This window comes from Enhydra lutris, unplaced genomic scaffold (genome assembly GCF_002288905.1).
Source record: "Enhydra lutris kenyoni isolate GAN:26980312 unplaced genomic scaffold, ASM228890v2 scaffoldscaffold2, whole genome shotgun sequence".
Classification (NCBI taxonomy): Eukaryota; Metazoa; Chordata; class Mammalia; order Carnivora; family Mustelidae; genus Enhydra; species Enhydra lutris.
This window is the reverse complement of record NW_019154086.1, coordinates 37,532,586-37,546,019: the sequence shown is the minus strand read 5'-3', so window position 1 is coordinate 37,546,019 and position 13,434 is coordinate 37,532,586. Positions and strand designations below refer to the sequence as shown.

General features: G+C 38.3%; 1 protein-coding gene across 1 annotated transcript in view; it reads left to right on the top strand.

Moving 5' to 3' along the window:
* LOC111146123 (mediator complex subunit 12 like) overlaps positions 1 to 13,434 on the top strand; it is a 314,971-nt gene that overhangs the window by 295,157 nt on the left and 6,380 nt on the right. The window contains exons 39-42 of the mRNA XM_022501526.1: positions 3,019 to 3,108; positions 5,251 to 5,480; positions 8,022 to 8,178; positions 10,712 to 10,798. Of these exons, the coding sequence (XP_022357234.1) occupies positions 3,019 to 3,108; positions 5,251 to 5,480; positions 8,022 to 8,178; positions 10,712 to 10,798 (564 nt within the window). The remainder of the gene's footprint in view (positions 1 to 3,018; positions 3,109 to 5,250; positions 5,481 to 8,021; positions 8,179 to 10,711; positions 10,799 to 13,434) is intronic.

Sequence of the window (13,434 nt, the reverse complement as noted above, 5' to 3'; positions counted from 1 at the left end):
GGAATACATCAAGAGGGGGAGATTGAGCTACTTTGCAGATATTAATGCACAAATAAGTAATCATTAGAATGATAGATGCTAAAAATTAAAATTGAATTTTTAAAACAAAAGATAGTGCTAAAAAATATGGAGCTATTGGGAAGCACTTGGTAAACTAATTTATGGTGAAGTATAGATCCAAATTTACTTCTGGAACTCTTGGTTAACAGATAAAACTAAATTAAATCTTAGATTTTTCTCAGTATTTATTGAGCACTTAGTATGTGCCAGACACCATGCTAGAAATTGTTTAAAAATAAAGCTTAGAGTGTTTTCAGAAAATAACAAATAAGTGGATTTTGTGTAACCAAGGCGACCATATGTCCTGATTTGCCAGGCCTGGTCCCACTTTGTACCTCTTGTCCTGTCCTGTCACAGTTGGATGATACATTATATAGTCTCTTCTTGGTTTAATGCAGCAAAACCACCCCCACTAATGTTAAGAAACTTACTAAAACTGAGTCTTTAGTATCCTTGCTTATTTCCACACTTTGGTCCTTGTTTGGCATTGGTAAAGTATTTCAAGTCACTAAGGATCTTTCTTATTCGCTCTGTATTCAACAAATTCAACTGTTTGTACAATTATTGATATAATGTGTTTCTAGCATTATTCTGGGGAAAACCAAAAGTAGGGCATTTCAGTTCTGTGGGAGAGACTGGGGTATCTTTCATTCAAGGAAACATGATGATAAAGCCATGCACAGAGTACATGGGGACTGTCGGCCAGCTTGGAGTGTCTGATTTTCCCAGGAAGGATATTGCAAATCTGAATTATTACCTATTATATTAAGTCAGGAAAAATTGGTGGTAGGAGAGAGCATAGTATGTTCATAAATAGTTTACCTTGAGACGAAAATGACAGAGAATACATGAATTTTACCGTGTAAAAACTATATGTGAGATTTCTTATCTTTCTCTGTTTCTTTGAAAGTTATTGTTTTACCTTACACGTTAATTTTGTGATTTTTTTTTTTTTTAATGTAGAATAGTTTTAAGTGTCCTTGATCTCAACTGTTACTTGCCAATAAGAGTGTTCCCCGGCAACTGAGCTATTTCCCTTCTAGGTATTCTAGTTTACTCCCCATGTAAGTCATAGTTCTTTTTGTAGTGTCTTCAATAAGCAGAGGAGGAGTGAACAGTGTGGAAAGTTCTGTTTTTATGTATTTGCGTGCAACTGTCACACACAGATCACATCTTGTTTCCCTCTAAGACAAAACAGGGTGTGGGAATTGTAAACTACTATGGATCTCGAGATTTTAACTCACATATAAATAATTCATTTTTCTTCTTTCTGTAAAAAGGATAATGTGCAAATATTTGTCCCCGTAAAAAAGCAAAGTAGTGTGTTTCAGAGACCTTATAGGGCATTGTTAGGGAGCATGGATTTGAGGAGCGGCATTTAACAATGTGGTTGATGTAGTGTTTGGAAGACCAAAAGCCTTTCAGATATTCCGGGGGAAAAGTTGGCAGGTCCCCGATGGCCGTGCTGCTGTGGAATGAGTTGGGACTATTTTCCTTAGACCCAAGTAAATACAGACATAATTGCACTTGGATTAATCAGCTAAAAGCTGAGGGTATCTTTATGGTCCCTTATTCTTAAAATTTAGGTGCTTGTTGAAGCTATTATATGCACCCTCAGAAACTTTTGTTTGGCCCATGGATGGGTGGATACTCACCTTCGGAAATGCTCCCAAGTAATTTTATATGAGGATCAGAGTTAGAATTTTACTATAGAATGTATACATTTGGTTTCAATATTTCAGTAACAAATCTTAATAAGAGTCTCTTTTTTATTAGAGTGAGTTGTAGAGGCTCCATGTCACTAAAGGGTAAGCACCCAGTGAAGATTTAAATATTTCCATTTTTAATATCACATATGGAGACATCTTGTCATGATGGTGAGAGCCCTGGTTGAGTTCAGATAATGGCTCTGCCAGGTCGAGCTTGGTGAGCTTGGTAAGCTGCTTAAGCTCATTGAACCTGGCTTTTTCTCTGAAGAAAATGAGTGAGGATGATCCTCTCTTTCTGCAGAGTTCTTATGAGAAAATGGGAGTAAGACCAAGAAGTCCAGTCTCTGGGATGTTAGAATAGATGTTTAATAATTGTTGGTGTTTGCCCTCTAAAATTAAATGTTCAGTTTTCTCTCTGTTAGAAAAGTCTACACTACTTTCCAAGCACATTAAATGGTGTTATAGAAGTATAATTTAACACTTTTGGAAAATGAGGTTATCTGTTCTATAAAAGAATACTAAAATATTTTGGAGTAAACCCTGTTCTTTATAATTAGTAAGTCCTGTAAAAACCTAGGGATGGTTGGAAGCTAGACCTCTTTTTGGGATGATTATTGCAAGCTCCCATGAAATAGCTTCTGACACCATAACATAAAACATATGCAGCTGCTCTTAGAAATATATTTCTTTTTCAAAGGACAACACGTGTATCAAGATTGGTAAGCAGAATTTCATTGGTTTCATATTGTAGCTCATTAGAATTATATTTGCTATTGATGTATTATAAATTTTTATTCTAATTGATGATTAGTTGTAGGAGATACCAAATTCATCTCTTGGCTACATGGTTAAATAGATAATTTTTAGATCACTTGAAGAAACTTCATTAAAAAGTCATGAAATTTGTATGTGCCTCATGCCTTTCAGTCTAGAGGGGCATTTATATCCTGGGCTGTACAGGAAAGCTGTCTCAGAGCCTTTCTGATAAGTGGACCATCAATTATTTTGGCTTTTATTTATGTCTGTGTTACTGTTGGGAACATCTACAGTCTTTGGAAGAAGTAAATTTTATAGTCTCTACACACCTAGAAAATTGATGAGAAGTTATATTTAATGCAGTATGGAAATCTCTAAGTTGTATAATCATCTAATAAGATTTGGTGCCCTGTGTTATCAGGGTTATTAGCCTGGAGTGCAAATGATGTGCTTGCTGTTATGATCAAGAGTCCACCTCGGCTTTGTTTTCCAGGGCCCACCAGGGGACCAGGCTGCTCTCTTTGCTGCACAGGCTCGGCCCTCTCCTCAGCTCTCCCAGTACCCAGGGCTGCAGCAAGCACAGGTATCTGCATTTGCTTTGTAGATGCTGCTGGGATTTTTAATGTTTTTTGAAATGGGAAACCAAATAAATGGGAGTGTAGAAAGTAGTACCTCTGCTTATAATTGACCTCTCAAAAAAGGCATTCCCAGTCATCAACAAGTCTTACGACTGACTGATTTAAAGAACATAAAACATTTCAGAACGTTCTGGAGTTAAAAATATAAATACATTTGTTCTAACGATGATGGTAGATGTTGAAATGCTTTACAGTCCCAGAATACTTATTTTATGTTATAATGAATAATGACGTAATTCGTGATGGAATTTATCGTATTAGAAGATAAGGTTGCAGAGGGATCATGGTAGACTAAGAAGGTAATTGGCCTTGGAATCAGCCCCTGTCGCAATTCCTGGCAACTTATTAGCTGTGTAACCTTGTGCACGTTATTCTGTGTCTTGGTTTCCTTCTTTGTAAAACAGAGAGGAGCGTGTGAGCATTTAAGACAACCTGTGGAACCAGCGTGGCGCCAGGTCCATGGTAGCAGCCCAACAAATGATGGACTTGCCTCAGTATAACTCAACTCTGGAGCTATTTTTTCCCAATAATTTTGTTGCTTTTGCATCTCTATACTTTACTCTGTCCGTTTCATAATTAGGAGCCCGGGGATGGTGACAGGACTGCTGGTGGGGCTGGCAGTTCACACTGTGCCCACCGCTAAAAGGCAGTCTGAGATCCGCTCTCACAGGCACTGAGCCCCACAGCTGGATCCATGCCTGCTGCTGGCTGGAAGGTGATTATGCATTCCTCTGCCTTCCAAGTCAGAGCCATTAGACCACCTCAGCAGTGTGGTTCTTTGAGGACTGAAGAGCAGTCCTCTTCATTTCAATCAGCATTCCATTCTGTAACTTGCAGATAGCCCAGCAGAACATCAGGTTTTTCATTGATATTAGGCATTGAGATTTAGGGGAACAGATTATTAATATTGAATAGAAAAATTAAATATTCAGAGTATTGGTAGAGTGCTGAAAGGGGCTGTAGTCCAACCAGGACTAGAGGATATTGAATAGTCCCCAGTTACACCCTTACTGTAAGGTTAAGTTATCGTGTTTTTGGTTTTGGTAACTGGTTAGTTACTACAGGCAAATTCATCAGATCCAAGGTGGAAGTGTCGTTATCAGGAAAGTGTACTCCATCATTGTATTTACATTGGACATAGATAGCTTTTCTTTCTAATTTTGGAAATGAAATTAATGGTGCTTGGGATCTGTTGAACATCTATGTCATCTGTGCACTTAAGATATGGATGCTTGCCTGATTATTTCTATACAGAAACATGTCTTTCCTTCCCTCACAATAAGCAACCAGTTCTAAAACTGATCTCTTAACCAAATGAGGACTCATGTTTTGTTTGTTTTGTTTTTTATTAACATATAATGTATTATTAGCCCCAGGGGTGCAGGTCTGTGGATCGCCAGGTTTACATACTTGACAACACTCACCATAGCACATACCTCCCCCAATGTCCATAACCCAACCACCCTCTCCCTATCCCCGCTCTCCCTGGCAACCCTGTTTGTTTTGTGAGATTAAGGGTCTCTTATGGTTTGTCTCCCTCCCGATCCCATCTTGTTTCATTTTTTCCTTCCCTACCCCCCAAATTTATGCTGAGTGAAATAAGTCAGTCAGAGAAAGACAATTATCATATGATCTCCTTGATATGAGGAAGTTGTTTTAAGATTTATTTATTTATCGGAGAGAGAGTTGAGTGGGAGGGACAAAAGGAGAAGGAGAGAGAATCCCAAGCAGACCCTTTGATGAGTGGGGAGCCTCATGCAGGGCTCAGTCTCAGCAACCCTGAGATCATGACATGAGCTGAAACCAAGAGTTGGACACTCAACTGACTGTGCCATCCAGGCGCCCCTCGTTTTTGTTTTTTTGTTTTTAATTGAAATTTCTGATGAATCCTGATCCAGCCAGTTCATTATGTAGCTTTCTCACTAGCCTCTTACCTCCAGAGTTGTCCTCCTCATATGTTGAGTTATAAGAACATTTGAGAACAGTGACTTTCAGGGAACTCCTCCCAGGTTTGTTTTTGCCCCACAGAGCCTAGTGATAGCAAAGTCGGTGGTAAATTCAACCAGTGACTTCATGTGCCCCTGCAGACCATGCCCCAGGGCTATACAATGTATGGAACGCAGATGCCTTTGCAGCAGACCCCACAGCAGCAGGCTGGCGGCGTGCTCCTGTCTCCCAACTACAACTCCAGAACCTATCCGGCTGCACATTCCAACCCGGCGCTGATGGAAAGACTCCGACAGATGCAGCAGCAGCCCAGTGGCTATGTTCAGCAGCAGGCGTCGCCATACCTACAGCCCTTGACTGGCTCTCAGAGGTGGTACATGTGGAAATAATGATTGCAATAGTAGATGCGTGAATTCTTGTCTTTGTTATATATTGTTTAGAGCATGGTGCTTTACAATAGTTTTTAATGGGCTTGCATATTTGCATATAATTTGCATTCTGTCATTTAATTTTTAGTAGCATCCAGATAGAGGATTAAAATAAGCAGTGCCTCATCTTGTTTATTTCACTCAAGGCCCCTGTAAACTCACATCAGCCACAGTATGGGTGTAATATTTTAGATGATTGCAGTATGTTAGCTCCAGTGTTTTCGACTCGTTTAAAAAGATTTTTGGCTAAAAATATCTTAAGATGAAAAAATTGCTGATTATTGTTAGCAGTACCTTACTAGAATATTTTGATTAGAGCCATAAAGCCTATGATTGCTTAATACTCATTCTGCATGGTGCCTGTAAGAGTTTTGTTGTATTTTAGTTTCTACCTTTCTGGCTTTAGCTAGTTTGGCAAAAGAGGATCACGAAAGATTCTTTCCCAGTTCTTGCTGTAATTGAATCCCATAGGCATACTGCATGGTGGCCACCAGCTACATGTGGCTATTTAAATTAAGACTAATTAAAGTTCAAATAAAAATTTAGTTTCTCAGTCACACTGGTCACATTTTAAGTGTTCGATAACCACATGCAGCCAAGCAGAGCCAACTTTGAAGATGTGGTACCCATGCGGTCACGCAGTGCACTGTGTTTAGAAAGATCCCGTGCTTAGTGGTCTACACTCACTGTCTTGAAAATCCAACCAGTTTTTGATCAAGTAGCCTTATGTTTTTGTTTCACACTGAGACCCGGAAATTATGTCACTGCTCCTGGAGGCCAGTAGCTGTCCTACTGGACAGCACATCATGGAAACTTCTGTTGGATAGCATTGGTCTAGAAGAATTAACTTTCATGCAAAATTTTACATTATATTAGACAGCAGCTTAGCTTCCACGTGTTACATCTGTAACGTCAACACCAAGTTGTTATAGCTTGGAAAGTTGGCATGGTTGGTGGTAGCGGATTTGGGGAAATAAATAAGATTGGAAACATGCACTGTATTTATTATTATTCTGATAAGGGGCAGCATAGCATATTGCCTATGAAGTTGAACTTCAGAGCTCAACAGTTGTGGATTTCAGTCCCACCCGTGCTCTTTACTTACTGTCTGAATAACTTTGGGAAGTTACTTCTCTAGCTCTCTGTTGTCTCATTTTTAAAATAGGGATAACAAAATGCCTATCAAAACCACACTGAGGTATCACTTCTCATCAGTCAGAATGACTAATTTCAAAAAGACAAGAAATAGGAGGTGTTGCCAAGGATGTGGAGATAAAGGGAGCACTTGTGGCCTGATGGTGGTGATGTGGTTGGGCACAGAGGCTCTGGAAAACAGTATGGAGGTTCCTCACAATAAATAGAACTGCTGTATGATCCATGAATTCCACAGCTGGGTATTTACCCAAAGAGTGCAACAACACTAATTTCAAGGGATACATGACCCCTGTGTTTATTGCAGCATCATTTACAGTAGCCAAGCTATAGAGGCAGCCCAGGTGTCTGTCAAAAGATGAATGGATAAAGAAGATGTCATGTAGCTAAAGAACAGACTATGACTCAGCCATAAAAAGAATGAGTTCTTGCCATTTGTGGCAACACAGACCTACAAAGTATAATGCTAACTAAAATAAGTCAGAGAGAGACAGATACCGTACGATTTCACTGAAATGTGGAATTTAAGAAACAAAACAATGAATAAACAAAAAGAAACAGACCAGTACATACAGAGAACAAACTGGTGGTTGCCAGAGGGAAAAGGGCAGAGAGATGGGCAAAATAAGTGAAGGGACAGATTTCTAGTTATAAATAAGTTATGGGGATGAAAACTAAAGCATAGGGAGTATAGTCAATACCATTGTACTTTGTATGGTGACAAGTGGTAACTACACTTACCAGGGTGAGCGTTTCATAATGTATAGAATTGTTGAATCTCACCCATTCACTCTTTAACTGCAGGTCGGGCAATTTGAATGCAAAATTTCTTATATGTATTTGGAAGAAAAAAACTGAGCTCTTTCTCATTTCCAAATCAATGTCCAAAATACAAATGTCAACTATTTTCAACTAAAAGTTTTAAAAAGAATAGGAATAACAAAACTGCTGACCTCCTGGTGTTGCTGTGGGGAGTGATAATACATTTCAGACTCTTACTACCACTGGTGCCTTCTCCAGAGTAAATGCTCAAATAATGTCACTTATTATTAAAAACCATCAAAATATTTTTTTAAGTAATTTTAACATTGCAATTTTATCTTAAGTAGGGAGCATGCATTCTGTCCTTTGTTCAGTGACTCCATGTCTCACTGGGAATTGAGATTATCTTAATCACTGGTCTCCATCACATGTGAATTGTACAGCTGAGTACTGAACATGGTCGTTTCTTTGTGAATGTGCCTAATGTGCCAGTGGCACTGATTGAAAATATGACAGTTTGCCTAGGTGTGAAACCAACCTGTGTTCAACCTGTGTTCTTTTTTCACCAGACTGAATCATCAGTCCCTTCAGCAGAGCCCTCTGGTAGGTGGGGGAATCGATGCGGTGCTGACTTCCACACATCCAAGCCTTCCCTCGGTGCCCCTGCCTCAGGACCCGATGCGACCCAGGCAGCCACAGGTTCGACAGCAGCAGAGGCTCCTCCAGGTCTGTGCTGGGTGGGGGGAGAGCAATGCATGAGGAGTTCTCAGTAGTCCTAAGAAATAAGAGGCGCTCTAAAGAAGCTTTCATTAAGTTCCAATGAACCCCGTGTAGCTGACCCTAGAAGCTCAACTGGTATCATTTAGTTCCAGCTTGTCCAGGCTCTTCCTTTCCCTGTGCTTTTGCCAGGTTATGGGCAGGAGGGTGCATTTTGCAGCACATCGTTCCCCTTCCACAGGTTCAGGAGAGGGTAACTGGCTGCCTTTATCTTAATAGCGGAAGCGTCCGCTCACCCACTCACTGTTTAACTACAGGCCATGCAATTTGAATATAAAATTTCTTCTATGTGTTTGAAAACAAACAAAACCAAAATTGAGCTGCCCACAGCTTTCATCAGATTCCCAGAGGGCCTGTCTGTAATCCAAAAAATTCTCTCTGACATTTCTGGTCCGATTTAAGCTCTGAAGCTAGAGTGACATAGGTAGGATGTTTCATATTGTCTCTGGCTATCCTTCATTTATTTGATGTAAGTATTTAAGTACCTTGTAAAAAGGATTCCTCCTCTCGACACATTCTTGCTCCTGACTTACTCATTAGGAAATATAGGCTACTTATGTTTACCAGTTCCATTTGTCTTCATTCTTAGCAAGTTTGTCCTATGGTATTAGATTGGGAATTGTCTGATGAGTCTGTACAGTGGGCTCTTAGCAGTAATTCACCTTGAGATGCCCTGTCATTTTATGTATTACTAAGAAAGCCTTAAAAACACCACAAAAATGGGGAGTCTAGTAGAACTGGGGGTCCGAAAGCTATACTCTTGGAATGAGTTTAGTAACACTGTCATGCAGAAAGGAACAGTAAAGTTATGCGCATGTCTCAACCTTGACCCTGGTTGGAGGGAATAAAAAATACCTCCCCTGAGAATGTGAACCACAAGTTCAAGTGGGTTTGAGGTCTGAATTCAGTGTGATCCAAAAAGTCTTAGTTGACAGTACCCCCAGGTGATGGGCAGAAGCCAACACAAATTCTCCAGAAAAATGGGTTTTATAATTATAAAATGTCATTAGTTGTAAGATGCCATTGGTCGCATCTCAATTTGTAGAAAGAGTTCAATAAGAAAATACAAGAAAAAGACTCATTTGGTAATATTATTAAGAATAGTCATAATAATATTTTCATAAATACTTTTGTCTCGGGTTTTAGGAATATGTTTCAGAACTTAATAGAACCGATATCTATAGTTCCCTCTGTCTTAAATTTCTCATTTCTAAATCACAAAGGAAAGTTATTACATTATTTATTTACTACTTCTGGCCTTACATTGCTTTTCAAGGCTGCAGATTTTGGAAGTGTTTTTTGATTGGCTAATATGTACTTTTTTTTTAAATCCCAAGTAGCATAATATGCCCTCCTGGTAATTTTTTCAGTACTACAAATTCCCTGGAGATAAAGGAAAGGGATTTGTTTCTGCCTCAGGATTATATTTACTCTTTTCTTGGTGACTGACTACCTCCATAAAGGAACAAACTGATAAACAGAAGGTTAGGTTGGATTTTTCTTGAAAGAATTCACAGAGTGCCAAATGGAGAGTTGGCTTTATAGTGTAATGGTTATGGTTCTGGTTCCACTTGCATTGCCCCAGTTGGGAGTGACCCTGCCCAGACCTCCTGCTAGGATTCCATATCTATGAGTGTTGGCACTTAGTGGGAAATACCATCCGGTAATAGCTATTTATTACCTTGGCCTAAAGAAGACAAATAATTTGGGGGATATTTGCAAACCAAGTTGGAAATGCAGAGGTTGAAAAGAAGTCCAGCATTGTTGTCATCAAGATGAAGTGCCTGGGTGGAGGACACATTGAAGGTCATGGGGACAAACCACCTATTAATATTTTCCTTTCCTCTGTGTCCCACATAGTGGATGAGTAGTGTGTGTTTCTTCCGTGACTTGGAAGTGTTTTCTAAGGGCTCTTTATTTATGCCAACTCTGTCACTGACATAATTTTGTTTTTATGCCGGTAATTTTTGCCAGAACTTCCCACATACACATCTTCCTTTAAAAAAAATGTTCTAATCTTCAAGAATTACTCCTCCTCTTCTTGTTTTTCTTCAAGCAGTCTACATTTTTCTTTAAGAAAAAAACTAATCCTCAAGAGTTCATCCAGATGTCATAGGGACTAAAAAGGTAATTACTGAGTAGTCCTTTCCCAACCTGCTGGTGTAAGATAGGGTAAAGTATGTGCAAGAGCAGAGAACATAAGTGTTTAAACAGCAAGTGTAAAGGATGTCCCTGGACAGCAGAGGGCAGTATAGACAGTGAACACCTGACAACAGAAGGAAGAGCCCTTTGGAGTTGTGGTGGTCCCAAGAAACCTACAAAGGGAACAGATTTAGGTCTTGCCCTTGAAAGATGAATAATGTTTGTCAGGACAAAGATGCAGGAGATAGGTGTATATAATTTTTGTTGCAACAACATAATCAGATAAAAGGTATATAGGGGGAGGGAGGAGATTGGAATATATTACCCTCTCTCTTTCCAGATGCAGCAACCCCCCCAGCCCCAGCAACCCCCACAGCCCCAGAGTCAGACCCTTGGTCTTCAAGCGATGCAGCCCCAGCAGCCTTTGGTAAGGAAACTGATGTTTTTGGAACCAAACATGTGGGGTTCTTCTTTAAAGGCAGGTGGCATTTTTCATCAAATAAGATTGTTTAAGAATTGAAATTGCTTAAATGTACACTTGCAGATTTTCCCTAGAACTTTATCAGAGTAGTATATTTGTTTTCACAGAAACGTATAAATAAATATTGGGGTTCAGTAAGTTACACCATTTTTCCTCTTCAGATTTTTTTAGACTTTTGCATGGACTAAAATATTTATGTTGAGACACCAATTTTTTCTAAACAATGTTAAAATGATAATTTATCTCTCTGAGTTTTTACTATGATTTCAAAAAGGCGTAAGTGTGCTTTCTAAAATATTATCTTTACTGATATAAAGGAAACTCTGAGTTCAGCCAGTTATTTTCTGTAAGAATTTTCATATAATCTGTCATCATATAATTAACTTCTTTAGCTTTGTAAGTTAGATTTTGAAAATGTTAAGTGCATAGCATCTGTGTTTTCTGAACCACAATGATTTACAACATCCTTTACTTTTCCAAGTGCCATATCCCTGCTTTGTTATTTACTTAAGCATTTTTCTTTAAATTACCTTTTTCTATTTTCTTAAACAAGTGTATTCTAAAAAGAAGAGTTTTTACTACTGTGATCAGTGGTCACATCACCTGCCACATACTGGAAATATCTGTAAAAATAAATACTTACACTGAAGGTAACTGAATGACGAGTCATGTGAATGAGTACTGCGTAACAGGAGCTGGCTTGCTGCACTTTGGGAAACCCTAGCAGAGACTGTCTTCAGGACAGGAGTAGAAAGATGGGTGGTTTCACAACTTTTGCAGTAAAGAAAGAACAACAGAGCCAGGGCTGTGGTACAGCAGGAGAGATCAGATCACTAGAGCTGGGTGAAAAAGGACAGATCTGATAACCGAGTGTCAGCAACTGGAATAGGGCAACTTGGTGCATTTTACAAAACTCTGCCTTGGCCGGTTTAGTCCCCATTATTAAGGAAATTCTTCTTTATCATAAATTTAGTTTTTCTAGCTCCAATTTTTTTTTTTTTAAATATCTGTGACAGTTACTGTAGTCCATCTTAAAAATCCTTTCTTAAGGAGAGGCAGTATATAAACATTCACAGATAGCCTACATTCTTCCTCGTCAGTGGTGTCTTAGCAGGGAGGACTTGACTTACAAGTGTCGTGGCAGGGACTCCTCGGGATGGGATACTGCTACTTCACCGTAGCATCTCACCCAAGAATAAGATATAACTGTAATTTGAAGTAATTTCAAACAAACAGAAAAATTACAGAATAATAAAATTACCATAAATTTTCTTCCCAGATTCACTAATAACATCTTGTTACTTTTCCTTTATTATTCTTTCTGCACACACGCGCGCACACACACACACACACACACACACACACCCATCTGTACGTATGAGTCTCATGCCTCTTACATCAGCACTATTTTAGTTGCTTTATATGTAACATATTAAGAAGTACATAAAATATAAAATGTATTACTTTTCTTATTCTTAGAGAATCATGCTATATAAATACAGATGGATATTGATATCAGGTGCCTGAAATTGTTATTTTGGGTTGGGTAAAAAAAATAAACATTTGACTCTGTCACTAAGTTAAATTTATAGGGCTAGAGGTGGAAGTTGTCTTTAAGCTTCGTAATCACAATTCTTAATTAAAAACTTCTTAATTATAATTTGAAGCAGAGGATCAGCTTTTGCAGAGTTGAGAAGAGACGCTAGGCCCGTGTTCCACTAGAATGAAAGCATATCTAATATAAGGAAATTTAATATCTTTCTATTCATCTAATAGTTTCATAAATATTTAATAAATTTATTATGTGTAAAGAATATATATCAGATTTATTCATTTTTGACCTCTAAGACAGTTTTGAGGTTTTTAATGTCATAGGTTGTATTTTACTCACTAGCTTAAAATACAGCCTTGAGATTAAGCGGGTTAGTCAAACATTGCCCATGATTTTTTCCCACTGTGTTCACAGTAAAGTAATTTCAGAGAAACAAAAAACTTCATTACAACAGTCTTAATGGATAGTAAAATCCACAGTAGGTTTTCTCCTGTCCTTTTTTCTTTTGAGCTGAAGTCTTTTCTTAAAAGCTATTTTGGAAGCATAATTCTTATTTTTATATTTAGAACACTGTATTATAATCTAGACAGCAATTATTTTTACAAAGGCAGAAATACTGTTTATGTCATAGTCTTAGGATAGGTTGGGAAATTTAAAATATCACTTACAGCCACAGGTTTCAGAATTAAAAGTTAAAGGATAGTCTTGGAGTTTTATATTATGTAATTTGTTCTTTTTTCAGCATACTTTTATATACTTACAAGTTTATTAGCATAGTCTACATGTTTGTAATTTTATGTAACTATTAAGTTAGTCAGCTGTATTCTTCTGCTGTTACTTGCTTCACACCCCATCTACTACTGCTGAACATTGGTATGTTTTCAATTTCTCAAATAATACTACTAGGGATATTTTGATAGATATTCCTTCTCTCTCTCTCTCTCTCTCTCTCTCTCTCTTTTAAGATTTTTAATTTATTTATTTGACAGAGATCAGAAGTAGGCAGAGAGATAGGCAGAGAGACAGGAGG